The sequence below is a fragment of the Labeo rohita genome, chromosome 18 (genome assembly GCF_022985175.1).
Source record: "Labeo rohita strain BAU-BD-2019 chromosome 18, IGBB_LRoh.1.0, whole genome shotgun sequence".
Classification (NCBI taxonomy): Eukaryota; Metazoa; Chordata; class Actinopteri; order Cypriniformes; family Cyprinidae; genus Labeo; species Labeo rohita.
Window position 1 is genome coordinate 27958955 of NC_066886.1, and position 25682 is coordinate 27984636.

The 25682-nt window shown below is 35.1% G+C and overlaps 1 protein-coding gene across 1 annotated transcript in view; it reads left to right on the plus strand.

Moving 5' to 3' along the window:
- gramd1bb (GRAM domain containing 1Bb) overlaps nucleotides 1-25682 on the plus strand; it is a 155026-nt gene that overhangs the window by 62548 nt on the left and 66796 nt on the right. Inside the window, 2 exon segments of the mRNA XM_051134595.1 lie at nucleotides 11718-11807; nucleotides 12502-12528. Coding sequence (XP_050990552.1) covers nucleotides 11718-11807; nucleotides 12502-12528 — 117 coding nt within the window.

A 25682-nucleotide genomic window follows, 5' to 3' on the forward strand; every position in this document is an offset into this window, starting at 1 on the left:
TATCTGTAAATTTTTGTTCTGGAAGTGGACTTCTCCTTTAAAATACAATTTCATGCTAAGTATACTGCAAATACAGTACATTTACATATTGTGTACTTAATAAAAATACCCTGCAGGTGTACTTTTAGTATACTAAACTGGTATATTTAAAGTATGCTAAATTGGAACAACTAATTTTGTACTTAAGAAAAGTGCATTGTGCATAAGTAGTTAATATGTAATAAAGTTAAATATGCTAATAATATGTTGTTAGACTTGAACTATACTTAATATAAATAAATGCATTTCAAATCTATTACTTGTTTACTAGGGTTTATTCTGAGTTTTGGCCTATAAAAATATGTCATCTCTGCAGCCCTCTATTTCATAGACACTAGTAATGATAACTGTATATTAAAAACATGTACTATATCTATCTATCTATCTATCTATCTATCTATCTATCTATCTGTGTATCTATCTGTATGTCTGTCTATTTTATCTATTTATCTATCTATCTATCTATCTATCTATATTATTTTTGTCTATTTTTAAAATCATCTTTTTGTACAATGCAAATTGTTTTAGTGATTTTATTTTGTGGTTTAGGAATTCATTTAAATCTTAAGTTGCTACAGAGAGCACAGTGACTGTTGAATTGAAAGTTTAATTTGCTAAATGCAATAAAGTTTTGGCCAGTGGCGGTTATAGGTCACTTTGTTGTGGTTTATTAATGATAATGAGCTGCCGACAGTAGATTATCCATCTCATTAAATGGCGACTCACTTAAAAAATGAGATAATAAACCAAATAACCTGCGATGCCTGCCCAAATGAGAAAGCAACATCAGTGAGATCAATTATGGGGGAGAAGCACTCAAGCAGGATAAAGTACTAGGTACTGGGCCTATATATAGTCTTATAAAGTATGCACTGATAGTGATAACTCAAATAGTTACAGTACCTAAGTCTCTACCTCGCTTGATGCTTTGAGAGATAAAAAATAAATAAATAAACTGATTTGGCTCAGATATTAAATTCAATATTTGCCTCTGATGATTTGCATCATTTCATATGAGGTTTCATATGCAAGCTGTGTGCCATAGCTCAGTATTGTAGATTCAATTCTAGGCAGAAACCGTGTCCCTGAACAGTGCACTCACATCCAGTACATTGTGCTCTATGTTGCTTTGAACAAAACAGGACTGCTAAACGGAAACTAATAAATGTTTCTTTACAGGAGAACCTGTAATGTAATTTAATTGTACAAATTGAATTTTGTGGCTCATTTAAAAGAATGAAAGGAAAATAAATGTAATTACATAGTCTGTGTTGCCTGTGTGAAGGAGTTGTCCCTTTAAAGCGCATACGATTTCAGACCAGGTCTTCTTTAAGTATAGGAGAAAATGCGAGGGAAGGGAGTGAGAGAAAGTGTGTACAAAAGGTCTTAGTAATACTGGACACTGCAGTGTGTTGCAATTGGGCAATTTCAGTGCAGACAGCTTTGCTGATTATAATAGGAGCTATTTCTTTTTGATGTGCCATGGGTACAGTGTATTGGTGCAGTAAAGGTCCAACCTTTTTTTCTCCACGGACCGGTTATGGTTTGAAAATATTCTCGTGGACAGGGGGAGAGGGTGGGGGGTTTCTAATTTATTCTAATTATCGCCATATGTTGAAGTAGATTCATCTTTTGTCGTCTCTGAGAGAATGTGTGCTGCTAATGCAGCATTAGAAAACTTTTTAGAAAAGTTTTTTTTTTTTTTTTTTTACTTTCACGTCCTGTACAGTATATCTGTATCTTCTTGTGGTTTTACACAATGTAATCAACGTCCAGAAATGTAGCAAGGTCATCGATAAAATAATCCATGTGTCATCAGGTGTTCAACCGTAATTTCACAAAGCTACGAGAATACTTTTCGTACACAAAGAAAACAAAAATAACAACCTTATTCAACAAGTCGTCTCCTCTGCGTCACCCTAGTGCCATTTTGGAAAGTATCCTCTGAACGCTAACAGTGCATGCTGTTCTGTGTCAGCCAGAACACACACATACGTTGTTTTTGTTCAAATCAAAGTGCAAATAAAGGTAGAAAATGTATCCATGTGGCCAGTGGTCGAATTGTAAAAAAAAAAAAATCAAGGGAGAAGGTGTGGTCAATTTCTTTGGTGTGGCAGAGGGGTCCTTTAGCTAACTTTACACAATGATTACAAAATTTGTCTCATTTTTAAAGATTTTTTTAGATTTTGGTCAGTAATTGATGATAAAAATTTAGCTGAATGTGTTTTTGTGCTGGCACCGTGGCTGGTTTAGGCTTGGCTTGAATATATAAATATGACAGTAAAACTGCCAGTAGATCGCAGCAAGTCCCTGTTTTAATTAACAATTTATAGAATCATTTAAACCATTTGGCTGGTTCAATTAGAACTGAAACAAGTCAGTCTATCTGGATCACTGGCTAAAGTGCATTGCTTGTGCGATGAATATAAAAGCATAAAAAAATCATACAGGGGTATTTTTTCTTTTATTGCATGAATTATAGGGGCATTCCACATTCTAATTGCTTCATTACGCAGTGAATGCTTTTGCACTCTCAAGACATGTTTTTGTTTGTTTTTCGCAAAATGACAAACTTGATAAAATCAGCTCTCCTGTCATCTCTCATTCCCTCACAGTCACACATATAGCACAATAACATTATGTCAAGGAAACGTCTTTAAATTCTAATCAAGGAAAAATCATACCGTTGTTATCTTCTTTTAAATAACTTAAGTTGCGCTTGAACAATTTTGCATGAAAATGTCGAAGACTTGATTTAGTTAGTGAGCAAACTGTTACAGTACGAAGGTCTGAATGGCCAAACGCTGTTATTTAGTTATTATGATGCATAGAGAATTTTAAAAGGGTCATCGGATGCAAAGTTCACTTTTAAATGTTGTTTAAACATGAATGTGTGTTGGCAGTGTGTGTACACATCTACCCTGTAATGACAAAATCCACCCAGTGGTTTTTAAATAATCTGTAAAAATAATTTCCCTTTTTTAAATCAAGCTATTCTCAGCTTCTTGTCTGTGTGACGTCACACCGACAGAGCCCGCTCCCACGATAGATTGACACTGGCGTCTTACCTTAGACCCGCCCTGAATGAGCTGTAACAATCGGATCGGCATTGTTTCGATGCTGGAACAGGAACGTAGACGAATGGCTCCTAAGCAGTTGAGGTGTTGGATGTAATAATGAACATAGTGATCATTATTTACTCCTGACATCTGAGCCGCTGAAGATGCAGTGGGTTACATTTGTTTGTGAAGGGAATGCGCCTCCCGATCTACATATATGCGTCTATTTTCGTGTGAATCATTCGTGATCACTTCACTTACAGCGGAAGTGAGTATAAGGGTTTTTTTATGAATCTTTGCAATCGCCTTTCCTAATAACATGCTAGTTAGCAAGTTTAAATGCGGCTAAATGCGGCTAAAGTAAACAGAGCACAGCTAATCAATCCACAGAAGAGGTGGGCGGGGCGAGCAGAGCTCATTTGCATTTAAAGGAACATGCAACAGAATGGGCTGATTTCTGCAGAGCTGGTTGACATGGTAAAAAGGGTGTTTTTTACACTACCATTGTGAAATTTTAACCAAAGTATGTTATAGACTTTTCATTAGGATCCTAAAGAATCATATCAACTTGTGGAAAATGGGCATCCGATGACCCCTTTAACATTTCATTTGCATGATAAGGTTTACATAATACACATTAATTTTCTAAAGGGGATGGTATGGGGATGGTGGTTTAACGGAGGGGATGCATTTGTCATTTTTTTCAACCAGGGGGATGCCGTTCCCCCACATCCCCCTCAATTCGAGCTGACAAAAAAACGGCATACGCTGTTTGTGTTCAGAGGATACTATATAAAATGGCACTAGGTTGACTGCAGAGGAGACGAATTGTTGAATAAATTCATTTTTTATTTTTGGGTGGAGTAACCCTTTAAATGCACAGTTCAACTGATGTGCAGTCACAAAGTCACAGATGTGCAACTCTGCATATATTAAATCATTTGTGTTGTTGTTATAATGCGGCTTTTTTTTTTAGTCTTTATTAAGATTTTTTTTTCTCTCATTAGTTAGTTTTATGTTTTAGTGTCACCCCATCTACAGCTGATACTCGTTTGTTTGGCCATTTTTATTTTAATTCAGCTGTTATTGGGTTATGTACATTTGTTGTTGTTTTGTGTTTGTTAATTATAGTAGATTTGTGCAAAGTTCAAGTCAAGACCGCCAGACAAACCCTCACGGTTTCATATTAACTACATGATGTAAGATCAGATCAAGTTAATATGACTGAACACTGGAAACACAAGACTCAGCTTTGTGCTCACTGACCTTTAGACTGTGAAGCCAGAAGAAAACTACATCAACAAACCATTCAGTTTCATGTTTTTGTTCATTATATTTTGTTCATTGTCTTTTTTTCTTTTTTTACGTATCATCCACAATAATAAACCCAACTACCCAGAATGTTCTCACCTTGCACCGTTTGTACTGTGGACATGAATGTTACACCAGACTGAATGGCTTCTTACAGTGAAACGTTCTGTTATTTTACAGCATTGTGGATTTACAAGAATGTGTCAAGTGTGACTCCAACATCCTGGCAGCTAGTAATAAACTGAAACATTCAGCTTTTGTTAGCACCCATTGTTAATACATCTACTAAATGATTTGATGTATCAGCCTTGAGTTTGAATGCAGTATCAAGATTATTATAGATTAGATTTAGTAGTATTACATTTAAGTATCATCAATGGTTTTATTCCATTTTTAGAGATAAGACATACAGTAGATGTGATTTGAAAGGGGCTGAATAGCAGATGCACAGCTGTACGGTTATATAATTCATGCTCATTTTTAATCTCTTCTGTCAATTATTGATAAAGCAAAATGCAAGTAATTACACATAGAGATTTTAAGACTGATTTGATGGGCTGAGTATATTTTTTTTTAACTGAGAGTTCCTGTAGCACCATGCTGGTCCCAGGAAATGCATGAAGTGCATTTCATAAATGCTGCTTTATACTGTATAAAAGTGTACAGTCATTGAATTATTGCATAGAAAATGCACACACATTTTCCTCTTGAAATGATCTGAGAAAATCACACTCTTCCGACAATGTGTTACATAAATAACAGTCCAAATAACAGGTTTGTCCTGATTATGTCAGTTGTTCCCTTTTCCATATGGTGTTGTTGTTGCTGCTGCTGTTGTTTTTAGCAAATATGATATTACTCAGTGTTTAATTTATTTTTTTATTTTTTTATTTTTTTTGCATTTTCACACAGCATTTTTCAATGTTGTTCATTAATGCATGCATCATTTATGTCAGTGTTTATACAGTGGATCTACAGGTTTTGCAGTTTAATGCTGAATTACTTTTAATCACAAAAGATTGCTTTTTAAACCAAAAAGTATCTTTTTTTCCTAAACACAAAAGAAGGTATTTTGAAAAATGTTGCTAGCGGTTTCTGGTAGCCATTGACTTCCATATCACTTTTTGTAAATTGTACAATTGACTTTCATAATATTCAATGGCTACCGCCAACTGTGAATAAATTACAGATTTTTCATTTTTGGGTGAACTGTCCTCTTAAGACAACATTGCGTTGCTCCGTCAATGACAGATTGTATTGCACTAATGCTGAAACCATCTGTGAATGCTCTCTTGGTTTTTAGCCACAGCAATTAAGCAATTCCCAAGCAGTTCACCTGTCTAAATCGAAAGCGTAAGATGTCAAGTGCTCTATTCTTTCACTTTGCTAAACCTGTGGTGAATTTATGTAGCTTAATGTTAAACATAGACGGCAGATTAATAGTTAAACAGTTTACTGTGTATACTGACACTTTCCTCTTTGAAGTGTCAGCCGTGCTTACACGGAACTCAGAAGCTGCCGTGATGCCAAATAAGACAGCGTTCATTATCCATCCAGCAGAAAGGTGGGAACAAACACTGAATTTGTAGTTTTTGAAGTGTCTAAGATTTTGTTTGTCAGTGGCTGAGACTTGATGTTTAGCAGCTGGTCATCCAGCATGCAAAAAGTAGCCATTTTAAACTCTTCTGCAACATTTACCACTTGAAATGTAGCACATTTATGGTGCTTTTTCATCTGTTTTAAAGCTTGATGGCTTCAGTCCTCATTTATTGTAATAGCATGGAAAAAAGATACATCTTTTGGAACAATAACAGAATTTACCCTTGTTTAAAGCCAATATATTGGCACAGTGTTGAAGGTACTCCCTCTCGCATCTCGCTTTCCTCATCTTTGTGTGGTGTTCTGAGTCTGGGTTCAGTAAGGTCTCTTATCTGGAATTGTGTGTGCGATGTCTCATCTTGTAGGGTTTCTCGTGCTGCTGAGAAGCATCTAGACCTTTCACAGTCTGTCTTTCTCTGATAAGAGCTTCTGGTGCTATTTTAAGACATGGGGAACTTATAAGTGTGCACCTTCCAGCTGAGAGACTCTGTGAATGTTGTTAATATTTCAGACATAAGAGTTGTTTTTTCCCTGCAGGAGGGGAGTAGGTGTAAGATTGTTCTCATAATGCAAGATTAAAGTATGTGGGAAAGCCCTAAACTGCGTAGTCTACATGTTTAGTGAGCATCTGGTTGGAACAGCTGGATGATTGATGGACTATGAATTTGCATATAAATCTGTAGATAAATCTATACACTACTGTTTAAAGTTTTGGGTCGGTAAGATTTTTTAATGTTTTTGAAAGACGTCACTTATGCTTACCAAGGCTGCATTTATTTGATTAAAAATACAGTAAAAACAGTCAAATTGTGGAATATTATTACAATTTAAAATAACCATTTTCTAAGTAAATATTTTTTTAAATGTAATTTATTTCTGTAATGCAAAGCTGAATTTTCAGCATCATTACTCCAGTCTCCAGTGTCACATGGTCCTTTAGAAATCATTCTAATATGCTGATTTGCTGCGCAAGAAACATTTATTATCATTATCATTATTAAAAACAGTTTACAGAAACCGTAATACATTTTTTATGATTCTTTGATGAATAGTCAAAAGAACATCATTTATTTTTTGAAATTGAAATGTTTTTTACATTATAAATGCATTTTATTTTCACTTTTGAATTAAAACGTTTTTTTGGAATAATCCAAAACCTGCAGCTGATCATAAAATTGGAAAAGCTTGTTCTCACTTTCAGGTGATTGCAGACTCTGGCAAGTCTTTCAGTGGTTTTGTGATTCAGAGGAGAGTGGGCATAAACCTGTTTTCCATTTGCATTCCTGGTTTCCTGTGACTACACTGATTCAGCAGTGCTGACAGAGGAAGCTGTTATGGAGAAACGCTAATGTACTGTAGCTAAAAAGAGATGACTTCCACTCATTGTTCTGTTATCTCTTGGCTATTTCATTTGCAGTTTCATTCACTTCATGCTCATCCAATCATCATTACTGGGTAAGAGTTAAAGACAGAGTTAGGATAACGTGGTCTTTTCCTAAATGTTTACATTTTCTATTAAAACGTGAACCAGCAAAGCTTAAAACTCTTGTTTTTGCACAGTGGTTGGTTGACGGGTGAGTAGGCAGTCATTTGATCTGCAGTCTACATAATTTCTACATGATTTACCTCATTTGATCTACAGTACAAATGCCAAATGCAGTGTGCCCATTTGTGCTCATTGAAATGCCAGATCCAGTCCAATCACAAAACATTTTGGACCCTGTTTACACCTCCATTTTAGTGTTGAGAAGTTACTTCGGGAGCTTTTTGTGCCTCTTCACTGTACATTTTTCTACAGCTACATTTGTGACATAATAATACTGACAGTTTTGCCAGAACTGACAGTTTTCATTGTCTATTTTTGGCTTACGGAATGACATGATGGCAGTGTAATAGTGACATACTGATGTAAAATCAGAAAGACTGCACCAAAAAGCGAGGTGCATGTTAGAGTCTTACAGTACAGCAATTTATTGTGTATGTGTAAAAAATGCAGTGCCTCACACACCAGGATCAATCGTACAGTTTGTGTGTCAAACAAAAGGCCTACTATAAACTCAAAACAATGTTTAAATTTGGCACACCACTCAAACTTGCATACTTTAGTAACAGTTTAGTCAATCGACTTTCCACAAGCTTACAAAACATGGAAAATAATTCAAAATGAGAAAAAATAAAGTTTTAAAATACAAAAAAATAAATACTAAAATAAAATACTAAAAGTTAAAATACTAAAAAAGTATAAAATATAAATAAAAAATTATATATAAAATATAAAAGTATATTTTTTGTAGTTAAAATACTAAAAAAGAAAGAATATTAAATCAGAATGATCAAATGATCAAATTCTAAAATTATGTTTGTGCTTTTTTATGATTATTTGTAACAGAGATTTGAACTTTTTCTCATTTTTGATTCTATTTTAGTTTTAGGGTTTTATCAATTATTCAATGGAATATTTTTTCTATGTTTTTATTTGTTTTTAATCAAGTAATCACTGTTTAGCAATTATTAGCAAATGTTACATTTAGACACATTGGCAATAATGTAAGTCTTTATAATAACTGATTAATAAATCATTAACAAACATTATATAATGCTTAATGAGTCATTAGGTCATTATATTCACATAACAAGAAACATGAGAGAATGCACTTGTCAGTTTTTATTAATGTACCTTTAAACATTACCTAATGATTAACAGATCATTATTTCATGTAAATTAAAATGCCTACAAATGTCATTAAAGTTGTAATTCATTTTATGCACGGATTATGCTTTTAGAAAATCTATAAATGTTGTTACAGCAGCTAAAAGTCGCCCATAAATATACTGAATGATTAGTAAACATTTATAAACATTTACAAATGATGAATAGTTAATATAGTATAATATCTGTTAAAATAATTTGTAGATTTTTAAAAAGAGCATGATCAAATGAATTGAAAATTGTAATGACATTCGTAAGCATTAATGATGCATTAAGCATTATATAATGTTTGTTAATTATTCATTACTGAAGTTTTTAATCATTGTAAACCATCTGTAGAAAAAAATCATACGTAGATGTTCAAGAAATGCATCATCATGTGAACTGAAAGTTTAATGACATTTGTAAGTATTTCGATTTACATTAAATAATGACCTGTTAATCATTAGATAATGTTTAATAAGTACATCAATAAACATTAACCAGCACATTATCTCATGTTTCTAGCTATATGAATATATATTAACTAATGACCCGGTAGGCATTATGTAATGCTTGTTAATGATTTATTAATGAAAGCGTTACCAAAAGGATGATTCAACATTGCTGTATGAAGGACCATAATATTGAAAATATCACTAGTCCTATGCACGTACAGAATATGTGTTTGCATCAAGCATGAGCCATAGAAAGTCAAACTTCTTTAAACTTAAACGTTGTGGTTTTAGAATGTCTTTTCATGTGCGAGATGCAGCAAAAGACAGGAGAGAAATAGTAAAAAACGCAGATTTTTTCAAATGTATAGTGCATGTTTAAAAATTATGTATTTTCATCATCAAACTGGCTGAAATTGGCTTGTGAGTCGCAATTTGAACAAGCACGCTGTAGACCAGTGGGCTCCTAGTCTGACGTCAGCCTGTGCTGTTGGCCTGAAAGCACTGGGGTTTTGTTTCAGCAGCAGTTAAAACACACACAAAGCATCAGACAGGCAACTGTCATGAATGATTCAGAAGCGTTCTTAGCCACGTCGAGCCTCAATCCACTCTTAGCGGGGAAGTTATATGTGAGCACCCATTCTGAGAAAACTTCAGACCCTCAGGCACGTGTGCATAAACTCGCATTCAGACGGAGGCTAAATCGCCAGTGTTTTAAGCAAACAAGATTAGCCCACACAGGTCAAATCCTGTCAGGTCAATTGACCATAAATAAGAAATTTGCCTGCATAGTTTGAATTGCAGATATTAGTTTCCTTTTGGGTATGTAGCCCGTAGTCACCACAAGCAAATACCTGCACGCACCTGAGCGTGTCGGCCAACAATAAATCCCTGCAGCTGATGGAACGAGGAGATCCAGCATGCCCAGTGGGATCTTTTTGCACTTCATACTAGAATACACAATCAGTTGCATTTTATTTAAAGGTAAATAAGGATGCACTGACATTTTGGGACCGAGAGTAAAAGGCAGAAATTTATGGCTGAAACACTGACAACAAAAAATGCTTTTAAAAATACTTTAAAATTTGATGCAGCATGTTGTTGGTTTAATTAAATGTAATGTATTAATGACCAAAATGGGAAACAATTTTAATGTAATAATGGCCAAAGAACAGCTGAGCTATTTTGTTTTTTTAGCAAATGAGAGTAGCACAGACAACTGGAATGAGAAATAAATGAGTAATACATATATTCACTGGAGATTTTTAATCTAAATAGTTTGAAAGTAGTTAAGTGTGTGAAGCACTGTTTGTGTTTTTCAATAGCCAACACTTGTGTGCGATTGTGTGCTTTTAATGCTGTCTGAGTGTGACTGCACCCTCTTGTGGCCAAATCATGGGGACACATCTATTGAAGAAAAAAATACCACATGCAACATTTTATTGCCATTTTATAACACATATTACAATTTATAATAATTTGTATTTTAGACTCTTGACATGAAACCTTGGCAAAACTACCTAAAAAAATTAAAACTTTAATTCAGCAAAGATGCATTAATTTGATCAAAAGTGACATCAAAGTATACTAAGGCAAAAAATAATAATAATAATATTTAGGGACAGGTTGCATTTCAAGCACTTCACACTTTCTGAAAAACTGTGATTTGCATTTTGCAGCCTTTTTCCAAAAAACTGCCACAAAGACTTAATTCCTGTCTTCCTCTTAACAAGATTACACATATATGTGCAAAATCCCATAAAATTAACCCATTTTTACACATATGAATATTTATAAAGACCTCATTTTGTGCATAATCCTGATTTCCACTTTTATATACTTATTTTCGTTATTAAAGCCAAAACTTTTGGCATTTGATGTATTTTGTCATTTTTAGAATTGTAATAAAACTGCTAAATTTAATAAAAGTGTCTGCCAGGACATTATCCACTAATTTTAAGTACGTTTAAAAGTGCAAAATTTAAAATACAGGTAAAACAAAAATAATAATAAATTCCTGAAGTACTTGTATCCCTTATTTACAGATTTATTTATTGAATGTATATATTTTGAAAAAAAAAAAACTTCCTTCTTATGTTGTGGGGAAAAAAACCTACTGATATATTTTACTGATATATTAGATTTTTTTTTTTTTACTCCATGTCATCAAATTATCTAATATTAGAGCTTTTTTGCAAATCAGAAGAATTTATTTTAAGATACAGAGCTTTGTGTAATAATAATAAATGTTTCTTGAGCAGCAAATCAGCATTAGAATGATTTTGGAAGGATCATGTGACACTGAAGTCTGAAGTAATGATGCTGAAAATCCAGCTTTGATCACTGGAATAAATTACATTTTACAGTATATTCAAACAGAAAACAATTTCTTTAACTGATAATATTTACCAAACATTAATGTTTTGATGTGTTTTTGATTACAGAAATGCTGTCTTGGTGACTATAAGAGACAAAACCGCCCCAAATTTTTCAACAGCAGAGTAGTTACACAGACATGTTTTTAATGTTGGTTGACTGACATATATCAGTATGACTCTTTTCCAGCAGTCAGCAGAGTAGTCAACAGAGCAGCCAGCAGAGCAGCCATGATGATGATTCCAGCCGCTTCCTGACTCCTTTCATCCGTGAGGACAGGTGAGTACACTGTGTGTCTGCATGCACTGTACTTATCAGAAACATCAATAGTTAAGGTCAGTTGTAATAAATGAGCTGATGTGCAGAGATGCTCAGCCAATCATAAATCATAAATCATAAGAGCTTAGGGTGCAAAGAGACATCCTTACATAATACCCTCCACTAACTCAGCGGCTTTAACAACCATGAAAAGCATAAAAATGGATCGACGAGTCAGAGCTGATATGATGAAAATAAAAGCATAAAGGTTTAAGGTGGCTGGCTGAATGGAAAAACCTCCTGGACATCCTGATTCAAATATCTGCTCTGCCATGCTTTTCAGAACAGGACTTTAAAGCTTTAATTTCTTTAATTTAGAGAGCAGTCACGCTCTCTTTATTTCTCTTTATTCACAAACAGATTATCAGGTCGTTCCAAACAAAAACAGGAGACGTGAAAAATGCATTATAAAATCTGCTCTAAATATCAATGCTTTGTACATTTGGTATTCTCAAGCTGTATGGAATCACATTATACACTGATTTTTTTTTTTTTTTTACAAAATTTGTAAACCTGCTGAAAATCTGCAGAATGATTCTGACTTTGGCCAATTAGCAGACTAAAGTCTGAAACAAAAATCTGTTGAAATGTTGTGTAGTATTTTCTAGCCTTAACATGCATCTTAAACTGACAAACACTGTTGATTTTCTCACAGGGCTGACAGCGGGGCAGACAAGTGTAGGTAAGAATCAAGACCGCATGAGTAGCAGACGAATGTGTGTGTGTGTGTGTGCGCGTGTGTGTGTGTGTGTGGTAGATGTAGTAAAATTGATCCAGATATCTCTGCAAACTTCATTGCAATGGCTGTTTTGTCTGAGGTGCGATATCTCAGAGCCCCGTTGTACTTTTGTGAGGTTGAGGCCTGAATACAGTTGCAAGCTACGGAATGTCATTGTTTGCCTTTTTATTGGACAAACAGCTCCAATCACAATGCCTGGGACAAACAGAGCGCCGTGCTCAGACCAGCAAGTCTGAGGCTTCAGTTGTTTCGCTTTCTCTTGATTTTGGTATCTGACCTCCAAATAAGAAATACCAAAGGCCAAACGTCTAACCTGTAATTGTGGGATTAGAGATAAGCTTCTGCAATTGTCCAGGAACAGACGGTAAGTGAAGGCCAAACAGAGATTAGATCTTGTGATGACTCAGGAGAGCTAATGTTTTTAAGCTGTTTTGTCATATTTTAGTGTGTTTGTGAATGAAAATTGTCAAATCGTCTCTTTAAAACACTTCTTTTTCACAAATTTTTCATTCATGACTGCATTTACTTGAATTTTTCATTCCCAACTGCATTTTACAATGTTTTTTTCACTGTGGTTTTTCTACATTAGCTCCTGTAGAGAGGTGCTGCATGATTCTGATGCTTTTTTGTTCTTGATGTATTTCACAAAACTTACAAAGGTTTAAGAATATCCCTGAGGCATAAAGTAGGATTTAAAGGGATAGTTAATGAAAATTGTTCCAAACCTGTATTCTGAACTGAGTTTCTTTCTTCTGTTGGATATAAATGAAGGTTTTTGTAAAGAATGACTTGAAGAATGTTTTGAAAAATAATGTTAGCCATTGACTTCCATAGCATTTTTTTTTCTGTGCTGTAGAATTCACTAGCTACCATCGACTGTTTGGTTACCGGTAGCCATTGACTACCATAGTATTTTTTTCCATGCTGTACAAGTCAATGGCTACCGTCGACTGTTTGGTTTTTAGTAGCCATTGATATCCATAGTATGTTTTTCCATGCTGTAGAAGCCAGTGGCTACCGTCGAACTGTTTGGTTACCGGTAGCCATTGACTTCCACAGTATTTTTTTTTTTCATGCTGTTTCCATGCAAGTCCAAGGCTGCCGTTGACATTTTATGGTTACCGGTTGCCATTGACTTCAGTACTCTTTTTTTCCCCATGCTTTGAAAGTCAGTGGCTACTGTTGAATGTTTGATTACCGGTAGCTGTTGACTACCATAGTATTTTTTCCATACTGTGTAAGTCAATGGCTACCGTCAACTGTTTGTAACTGTAACTGTTGACTAGCTGTATTTTTTTCCTACCATAGTACTGTTTGGTTTTTTCCATACTGTGCCAATGGCTACCGTCAAGTCAATGGCTAGTATTTTTACATACTGTGTAAGTTACTGGTAGCCGTTGACTACCATAGTATTTTTTTGATACTGTGGAAGCCAATGGCTACCGTCAACTGTTTGGGTACCGGTAGCCGTTGACTACCATAGTATTTTTTCTATACTGTGGAAGTCAATGGCTACCAGTAAGCAAAGACCAGTAAGACTGTCATATTATTTTTTCCATACTGAGGAAGTCAATGGCTCCCGTTGACTTTTTATGGTTACTGGTAGCCATTGACTTAATTTGTTTTTGTTTTTTCCATGCTTTGAAAGTCAATGGCTACTGTTGACTGTTTGGTTACTGGTAGCCGTTGACTACCATAGTATTTTTTTCCATACTGTGGAAGTCAATGGCTACCATCAGCTCTTTGGTTACTGGTAGCCATTTACTTCAGTATTTATTTATTTTTTTCCCCATGCTTTGAAAGTCAATGGCTAACGTCAACTGTTTGGTTACCCACATCCTTAAAAAAATCTTCTTTTGTGCTCAACAGGAATACTTAAGGTTGAGTAAATGATGACAGAATTTTTATTTTGGGGTGAACTATCTTTTTAAATGTATGTTTTTGAAACTGTAGTAGGTCTAAAGTTTCTTTCACATTGGTGATATAACTGTGATGCATTAAGTTTAACCGCACAATGTCAAAGCTACCATAACCTTCAAGAAGTTATCGTTATGTTATACAGATTAGCTCATCGTGGAATTTCATTTTTGGTTGACACACTTTCAAAAAAACAGCACAAGATGTACTGCTGGTTTGTTGTTGTGTTCAATCCCTACTTTGACTGAGGTCAAATCTTCTGTCCTGATGCTGAACAGAGGCTGGTCTTCTGTCCTGATGTTTTGCTCTGTTCTGAGTGGTCAAGACTGTTGTCTGACCACCACCACATGCCAGTTTAACCAGTGACAAGAGGCACAGCCCATCTCTTTTGTTTCATGTCACTGGCTGCCTGTGGATTTAGAAAAGCCTGTAAAACCCGCCACAATGGGTGCTGTGTAAAAGTGTGGCTTTAACTCTTTGTCTCATGTCAATACAAGATTTAACTGAGCCTTTGGCTCTATGCATAGGACAGCTCTCTTGTGTCTCACATTGTTATTTACATGCTGCTGACCTCCTCGTTTTTGGCTTCTTTTTGTACATATAATAGTGTAGATCCATAGAAAAAGCACATCTTTGATATCTCAGTTGTTAACCTAGAAAGTAATGAAATTAATTGCCATTTTTATCAAAAACCTTTAATGTTGGAATGTGGTTGAAATAATGTCAGTTTAAAGGGATAGGGCCGCTTTGCACTACTGTCTCTTACATGAATATGAGTATGAAGTTCTTAAATACATTCAGCGAGTGTGTATGAAAGCATAGGAGTGTTGTGCTCTGAGGAGGGTCAGTCCAGGTGAAGTGTGACTCCGGATGAGGACATCAGCCGCAGGCTTTTTTATTCCCTCTGTAGCTGAAGAGGCAGAGAAGCAGAGGAGTGCAAATCCCTCCTTCATGGCGTCTCCCAGCCATGGCCAGAATTAGCTTCAGATTACTCACAACCACAGCGGTTCTGCCATTTACATAACCCTGTCACCCTCACCCTCTCTCCTCCTCACTGTCTACAGCACAGCTGAACCCAACACACTACAGCATGGCTGCTCTACTAGGGAAACTCAGTTTACAAGAAAAGGAATCGTAAGCTGAGAGAGAGATAAGGTGAGGGAAATGCAGTGTACACCTTCAGTGCTTCTTTTCAATGGTTCCTTCAAAGGAAACTTTGAGGTTCTTTGTTGTTTTATCAAACTGCTTTCCTCTACCAGTAGGTGAGCGAATGTTAAATAGAATCATGCTTATCATTCGTTCTTAAATGTTTGCATTGATTATGGTCTGTAAATTATATTGCATGATCTTACGGTCTTAAAAATGAAGGCATCTATGGTTTCATGAAGAACCTTTCCATTCCATAAAATGATTCTTTAGATTATTAAAATGTTTTTTGCACTAAGAAAGAAATTGTTACTTTAAGGCTGCCTTTACACAACTGCGTTTTTGTTTTAAAACGCATAACTTTTGCTACGGTTACGCCTGTCGATTACACTACTCCGCCGTTTTCAACCCTCAAAAACGGAGACTTTTGAAAACGCTGCAGACCCTGTTTTAGATTGAAAACTCCGGGGCTGTGTTTCAGTGTAAACGGACCAAAACAGAGACCTTTGAAAACGATGCCGTGGCTGCCCACATTCTCTCTGTGTATCCTTGATGACCGTGTAAACAATAACATCATGCTCATTGTTGTGCCCATAGATATGTATAGGTAGATGCATCATTTGACTGCTCCAGGCACGTAGGCGTGTCCGCCATAGGGCATCTACCTACAGTCATGGCCAAAAATATCGGCACCCTTGCAGTTCTGTCAGAAAATGCAACACTTCTCTCAGAATACTGTTCCAATTGCAAATGTTTTTGTATTCACGTGCCTATTGCTTTTGTTTGCACTGCAACAACACAAAAAAACAGAGAAGAAAGTCAAACTTGATAGAATTTCACACAGAGCTCAAAAATGGACTGGACAAAATTATTGGCACCTTGTCAAAAATGTAAGAAATAATTGCTTTTCAAGCATGTGCTGCTCCTGTAATTTGTATTTAAACACACCTGTGGCAATATAGTAATGACACTTGCAACCAGTTGAAATGGAGAAAAGTTGACTCAACCTTTGTGTTGTGTGTCACACTGAGCATGGAAAAAACAAGAAGTGTAAAGAGCTGTCTGTGGATCTGAGAGAAAAAATTGTGGAAAAACATGAACAATCTCAAGGCTACAAGTCCATCTCCAGAGATATTAATGTTCCTGTGTCTACTGTGCACAATATCATCAAGAGGTTTACAGCCCATGGCACTGTAGCTAACCTCCCTGGGACGTTATGGTAAAAAGGGACGCTATGGTAGGTGACCCAGGAGGACATCATTGCATAAAAAAGCGAGACTGGAGTTTGCCAAAACTTTTGTGACAAAACTACAATCCTTCTGGGAGAACATACTGTGGACAGATGAGACAAAAGTAGAGCTTTTTGATAAAGGACATCATGGCACTGTTTACAGAAAAAGAAATGAGGCCTTCAAAGAAAAGAACGCAGTCCCTACAGTCAGACATGGTGGAGGTTCAAAGATGTTTTGAGGTTGATTTGCTGCTTCTGGCCCTGGTTGCCTTGACTTTGTGAACAGTATCATGAAATCTGATGATTACCAAAGAATTTTGGGGCGCAGCATAGTGGCCAGTGTCAGAAAGCTGCGTCTCCACCAGAGGTCATGGGTCTTCCAGCAGGACAATGACCCAAAACACACTTCAAAAAGCACCCAGAAATGGTTACAAACAAAGCGCTGGAGAGTTCTGAAATGGCCAGTAATGAGTCCAGATCTGAATCCCATAGAACACCTGTGGAGAGATCTCAAAACAGCAGTTGGGAGAAGACATCCTTCAAATCTGAATGACCTGGAGCAGTTTGCAAAACTGTCCAAAATTCCAGTAGAGAGGTGTAAGAATCTCATTCATGGTTACAGGAAGCGATTGATTTCAGTTATTTTTTCCAAAGGGGGTGCTACCAAATATTAAGTTAAAGGTGCCAATAATTTTGTTCAGTGCCTTTTTTGGTTTCCGTGTGGAATTGTATCAGATTTGACGTTTTTGTGTTGTTTTTATGTGTTGCTGCAACAATTTTCTGAAAGAAAGGTTGCATTTTCTGACAGAATTGCAAGGGTGCTGATATACATATCTGTGGTTGTAACTGCATGTATGGTCGTGTGACATGCGTTTTCGGTTGTGTAGTGTAGACAGAGATTGTTTCTGAAACGCAGAGAAAATGCTTGTGTAGACGAGGATCGTTTTCATTTTAAAACACCATTTAAAAACGAAAACGCACTAGTGTAAACAGGGTCTGAGAAATGATCACTGAAAGGTTCTTTGCGGAACCCAAAATCGTTCTACTATTGCATCGCTGTGAAAATCCTCTTGTGAAGCTTTTATTTTTAAGAGTGTTTGCTGTCAACTGTTTGGTTGGAGAGCGGAAAGATTATAATGTGTCATTAATTATCAAGACTATTTTAGGATGTCAAGGAGAGACGATGTGTTTATGCAAGCATGCATTTGAAACGATTTGCATGATGGTAAACCTACTACATGTGAGGAGAGCAACCTCCGCAGAACATTTCCTTACAGACCCTTACTGGATTTTAGGTTTTTTAGATAAGTTTATTGATTACCTCTGAAAACAGATTAAAAATAAAGCTAAAAAGAGCTAAAAATAAAGCTGTCCTGGGCTCTCTGAATCACCACATTGTTTCCTCTGTTCATCTTTTAAAGTTGAAAATAGTTTAGTCTATGCTGAAATTTTAATTTTGTCAGAAAAAGAGTGTTTTGTTGGCACTGATAGCCCAGTGGTTAGTGTGCTGACATATAGCGCAGCTGTGCTGTCAGCGACCCGAGTTCGATTCCTGTCTCAAGGTCCTTTGCCGATCACATCCCCCACCCCATAAATATAACTTAAAGTTTTAATTTTTACTCAACATTATGTTGTTCCAAACCCATAAGAGCTTTGTTCATCTTTGGAACACAAATTAAGATACATTTTTTATTAAAATCCGAGAGCTTTTTGACCCTGACAGCAACGCAACTGACACATTCAAGGCCCAGAAAGGTAGTAAGAACATCATTAAAATAGTCCATGTGACAGTGCTTTAACCGTAATGTTATGAAGCTATGAGAATTCCTTTTGAGAGCAAAGAAAACAAAAATAAAATAATGACTTTATTCAACATTTGTTTCTCTTCTGTGTCAGTCTGTGTTACTGAATGTGTGGTAGATTAAGCCTATAAGTCCCCATAAAACATGAATACTCAACATGCGTGTGTGCTTTTCTCTGGCTAGATTTATGTTTGCTGTCACAGAGGGATTTCCTAGACTTTGTGGTTCTCATTTGGGTCATTTGTTAGAGCTGAAGTCAGACTCGCTCTCTTTGGTGAAGATTGCTCACCTCTGCCTATTATTCACAGCCCCAGTAATGACCTACACAAGCTCTAAGCTGAGAACTGTGGGAGATTTATGAACCTCATCCTCTACTGCTTTTTAACCCTATAATGCCTGCTGTATCATATTTGATATACAAATTTCTAAAGCCTCTAAATTATTAAAATGATCAAAACCTTGCTAAAAACATGCCTTCTGTTATCTGATTGATAGTTTTTTTAACAAGCAAAACGGCACAAGTGCAGCAACACAATATTGTGGATCTTCTTAAAGATAAAGAAAAACATGATTTTTTTTACAGCCATGTTCTGGTGTAGCACATGTCATGCCCTCTCATTATGTGGTTTATCATCTCGTTCCTCTTTCATTATGGCTTTTGCTGCGGTCTGCTCTTTTGCACATTATTACGGTTCAGTTCCTCTCACGTAGGTCTGAGACGCAATATGTTGGTAATGAAATGCAGTCTCAGTAGAGAGCAAATCCTGAGGGTTAGCTAGATCCTGTGTAAGTGGATTTGACACCAGTGATTTGAGGGTCACCCAGAGATTCATAATTTCTGATGCTGAATCTCCAGCAGTAGAGTGTGGTGCTTTTAACACCAAGTTTGGGGGTTTGATTCCCAGGGAAAGCATGAACTGATAAAATGTAAATGTGTACAACATATGCAGTGTAAGTAGTTATGAACAAAAGTGTCTGCCTAATGCACAATGATGGAGATAATATTAATCTAGCAGAAGGATGTGTTTTCTGGTTTCTTGAGGATTATATTCTGTGTGTCTGTAGGGGCTCATTCTTCTGATTCTTGGTAGATGTTTTATAGTGGTGAGTACAAGTGAATCTAATATTTTTTAGCCAACATGATGGAAATTAATTTACATTGATCAGATAGACATGAACCTATACCACCAGTTTAAAGGGATATTACTATCATGAGAAATCAATTTGTCATTGTACATAGTACAACAAAATTCTGTCTGGTGAATCTCAGTTACAAACTAAGCAAAGTAAACAACAACCACCTAAATCAACCAACAATAAATAAACAACAGTTACAACAAAATAAAGTGCAGATTGTGTCATTCAGTAGGAATCACAACATCCTCACTTTATACAATACTTGAAGAGAAAAAAGTGGCTGCAGTTTTTATTATTATTATTACTGTAGTAGTAGTAGTAATATTACATTTATTACATTTATTGGATGGTTATCAGATGATATTAAAGATTTTTTTAAATATCATTTTATATTGGACATATCATCTGATATTTATGGAAGCCAGTTTCCACCACTGAATAAAAAATAAAAAAAAAAGGTTATTGCGACTTGTTATCTCACAATTCTGACTTATATACTGGCATATAAACATATAAACTTATATACTGAGATATAAACTGGCAGTTCTGAGAAATGAAGTCAGGACTGAGTGATATAAACTAGCAATTCTGAGAAACAAAGTCAGAATTTTGTGATATAAAGTCACAATTCTAAGAAATTAAGTCAGGGTTATAAGATATAAACTCGCAATTCTGTGAACATATCGGTCTTTTTCTCCTCAGAACTGGACTTTATAACTCATAATTGCGAGTTTATATATCACAATTCTGAGAAAAAATGTCAGAACTGCGAGATACAAACTCGCAATTGCGAGTTATAAAGAGTTTATATCTCGCAATTCTGACTTTATTTCTCACTATTTTGAGTTTATATCCCACAAATGTGACTTTATAACTCACAACGTTTATATCTCACAGTTCTGAGAAAAAAAGTCAGAATTGTGAGATGTAAACTCGAAATTGTGAGGAAAAAGTCAGAATTGTGAGATAAAAAGTCACAATTACCTTTTTTATTTTTTATTCAGTGGCGGAAATGGGCTTCCATAGATACTGGATATGTATTTGCTAATTTTTATATACTTATATTTGTCTGTCATGTAACACTGCACTTTAAGTTGATCTTTAAAACAAACTGTAAACTCAAAATGAATATTTATTTCTCACATTGTAATTTGACTGCTGTTATGCCTAAATTGATTGATTGATTAATTGACTGATTGATTAATTGTTTATTTAGACAAAATAGTGTAGACTTTTAATGTTGGGAATTAATATGATTGCTCATTAATATTATTAGTCATTAATATCATTAGTATTAAACTTACTAACATGTGATTTACACTTATAATGAGTGATTTTTGTCTGACGCATGATAAAACAGCTGGGAAAAATTTTTTATGGAAGAACCCAAGCAACCACATATCAGTGTCTTTTTAAGTTCATCTTCAATAATAACACTTTATATAATATTTAGACATTCTCAAATTGAATATCCAGTTTTTAAACTGTACATTATAATATTGTTAAGCCAAAATGAATTTTGTAGCATTAAATTGGTTTTAGTGATTTCTTTTTATTATTATTTATATAAATAAAATACTTTAAAATGAAATAGTAGCCATTTATCATAATCAGACAGAATATTACATTGCCACATCCTTGATTCCCTGATCGTTTTAGTCTGACTTCAATTATTTATGCAACACATTTCATCGCAGATTGCTGTGAGCCATTCACAATTTATTGCATTTAGTGCCTGTGAACTGTTTTTCAAACCCACATAGCCTACAAGCACAGTTACTCATTTCACATGCAGCATCTTAAAGGCACAGAAGCAAAAGAGTCCATTTCATCCTCAGAATCAAAGAAACACCATATACAAGCTCTCTCTCTCTCTTTCCCTTTATAACACCATGCAGCATGTTATTTATAAAGTTTGGCTGAGGCAGGCACATCTCTCTGCCTTTCCACAAACACCTCAAGCTGAGAGGAGAACGAGGGAGTTGCTCTTACATGCACAGAGCCGCATTTGGGAGCAGCTCGACTCAATCCCTCTCATAACAGGCAGCATTAGCCGGTGCGAGAGGACTATTGTGAATGGAAAAGATGGAAGCCTCTCGAGGGCAGCCGTCAGCTCGCAGCAGCAAATCACCGCAATGGCAGCGAAGCCCAATTACTGTGGCATAAGTCAGCGTGCGTGTGAGTTTGAGAGGAGAACACTAGTGATGAATGTGAGCGTGTTCTGCTTGTCTGTGACTCAAGGCACATGTGGGTGCTGAAGAGCTCTGTTCCTGTGATTCATTCTCAGTGAGGTCACTGAAGACGTTGATGTTGCCCACCAATTCTGTCTCCGTGTGACAATATTTTTTGGTTTCACAGGTCAAACAAAGAGATATAATATGGAAAGTTTGCAGGTAGGCAGTACAGTGACTATTATGTTCATGTCCTTGCAGATTGTAATGCTGAGAGGTGAAATGTTCAGTCAAACACTCTCTTCCCCCGTATGGCAGTGAGTTTGTAAGTTTTACAGTTGGTTCATCCGTGACTCTCGTCCATAATTGCTCATTTGCTGTGTGAATTTTGAATTTTGCTCACAAACTTTCATTTGCTGATGTGGTCGTGTGTGGGAGGAGTGAACTTTACACAAATGAACTGAACAGCCAGATGCATTTACAGTTAAATATATCGCTTACCACTTCCTCCTGACGTTGCTATCAGTCTCAAATATGTTATTTTAACTTTTTTAAGCATTTGACCCCCGAGAGTGTTCTCCTGTCATTCGTCAACAGATAAACATTTTCTGTTTTGAAAATTCCAGTGACTTTTATTAAACATGTTATAGTTATTTTAAATATTTGAGGACTTTTGTGCATTGTGTATTTTTTTTTTTTAATTTATTTGTTTGTTTGTTTGTTTGTTTATACAGGGACATAATTCATTTAAATTAATTAATTAATAAATACATAATATTATTATTATTATTATTATTATTGTTGTTGTTGTTGTTGTTGTTATATAGATAGATAGATAGATAGATAGATAGATAGATAGATATATCTTTTTTTATCGTTATCTTGTGGTTGGTTTTTTAAAAAAAAAAACATTCTTGAGTGATGTACCAATAACCATAACCTTACAAATAAGAAGGAAATAACAATCTCAAGCTTTAAAAATAAATAAATAAATAAAAACAGTCCATTTAGTGCAAATAATTATACAGTGAAATTAAAAAATACATTTATTTATTTGCTTGGCAATTTAATAATTTAATAATGTTTATATTTTATTTAAAAATGTTTTTAAAATGTATATAAATACTTTTTAAATTATATTATTTTGAGTAATCTGACCCTCCATAACAATAAAAGAATGTAATGAAAACATGAGAAATTAATTTGAACAACTGTTTATATATATATAGAGAGAGAGAGAGAGAGAGAGAGAGAGAGAGATAGATAGATAGATAGATAGATAGATAGATAGATAGATAGATAGATAGATAGATAGATATAAATAGAAATAAAAAGAGAAGTAAGACAATTGTTAAATAAATTGTAATTTTGTTTTCATTATTTTATTTCATTAAATTATTCATTAAATAAATTTATTTTTAAATTATATAATTTAATGAATATTTGAATACATTCTTAAATTGTTAAACTATATATATATGTATATAGGCAATTCATAAACTATATATATATATAGGCAATTCATAATGAATGTATTATAGTGGCATTAAGTTAAAATAAAAATACGTATTTATAAATAACAATAACAGAATGTAATGAAAACATGAGAAATTAATTTAATTAATTAATTAATTAATTAATATATATATATATATATATATACACACACAAATGAATAGAAATAAAATGAGAAATAGAAGACATGAATAAATATATCTATATGTTTTTTGGGATCAATTTTTTGTTGGTTTTGTATAGAAAGGGTCATATACAATTGTATACAATTGCTTCTTTACAAAAAAAAAAAAAAAAACAGCTCAGTCTGACCCTCTGAACCCCTTCAAACATCCACCCGCCCCCACCCCCCAGCGGTCCCCCAAGTCCAGGCCACCTTATAATAAAATTGCAATCAGACAAAATAAAATACATACAATAATATGAATAAATAATTTTTATAGTAATAATTAATTATTATAGTGGCATTAAGTTAAAAAATATGTATTTATTTATAACTAGTCACTCATAAGTAGTGCTTTTTGTAAAAATAAAGTATACAATTGATTAAATATAACTTAAATCAACTGACCGTTAGAACTCATATAACTGAATGTACTAATCCATATTGCCTCAATGACAGCACACAAAGGCCCGGTTTCACAGACAAGGCTTAGGTTAAGCCAGGTTTAGGTCATAGTTAAATAAGGACAATTAAGTAGCTTTTATAATGCCTTAGATAAAAACACTACAGGTGTACATCTTGATACATGACAAATTTACATATTTTAAGATCAGTCAGTGCAGGTTTCTATCAGTTAAAACAGCCCAGACATGCATTTTAGTCTGGGACTAGGCTTCAGCCTTGTCTATGAAACCAGGGGAAAGTGTGTGACTTGATAATGTTTTATTTTCTTTTGTTACCCATGTGCACCACCAGAGGGCACATTCTGCATGATTGACCTCTCACATTTAGTTCGGTCAGTTTCAGACACACACTTGTGTTGCACAGACTCGGGAACATGATGTACCTGTCACACATGATATAATCACAGGAAACATGACGTCACAGATTCTCCAGTATGTGTGTTCATTACCACTGATGAGTGAGTGACAAAAATCAGCTCAGAATAGCCTTTCACCACACACTGACGCTTGTTGTCATGATATAATCAGCCTCTGCATGAGGCCTTAAAGTGGCTGTCATGGGGCCTGGGTCGCAGCCACTTTCGGGGCCCATTAGTCTCTATGGAAACTCACCATGATGTTAAGAAACAAGATTCATATATGGTCTCACACGTATTTAAGTGTCATAGATATATTTTAACTGACAAATCTTTTTAATTTTAATTTTTAATGTTTTATTTCACATAAATATTCTTACCATGTATTATAGTTGTGAGACAAAAATGAATGACTTGAATTCAGTTATTGTTCTTCTATATTTTGGCAATTTTGTCTTGTCTAAAAAGTTTAATACAGATTTTATATACTAGCTGTTATTTGATTCAGTCTCCTGTGTCTGTGCGGGTATGAGAGCATCTGTTTGTGTGTGAGACGAAGCACTCTTTTACAAGTTCATGTTTCAATACAGCAGTCACTTTAACCTTGTGAATGTAAATGAATGCAACACGTTACACAGACAATGATAAGAGGAGGAGAGCACTGACATGAGGAGGCGAGGAAGAGGAGGGCTGATTCACGCACCAAGCACAGTCAGATAACTGAGGTTTAAAATGCATTCTGTCTGGAAACAAATAGCAAATCAAGCTGGGAAAGCTAAAATGAGAGTACTGTCTTACTTTAGGGATGCACCAGTGTTAAAGGGGTAGTTCACCCTTATGTCGTTCCAAACCCGTAAGACCTTCGTTCATCTTCGGAACATAAATTAAGATATTTTTGATGAAGAGCTTTCTTATCCTGCATAGACAGCAACGGTACTACTACTTTCAAGGTCCAGAAAGGTAGTAAGGACATTGTTAAAATAGTCCATGTGACATCAGTGGCTCAACTGTAATGTTATGAAGCTACGACAATACTTTTTGTGTGCAAAGAAAACAAAAGTAATGACTTTATTCAACAATTTCTTCTCTTACATGTCAGTTTCTGCTGCATGTTCATGAGAGTACCATGATGCATGCAATAAAGTCATTATTTTTGTCTGTATAATTAATGACAGAATTTTCATTTTTGGGTGAA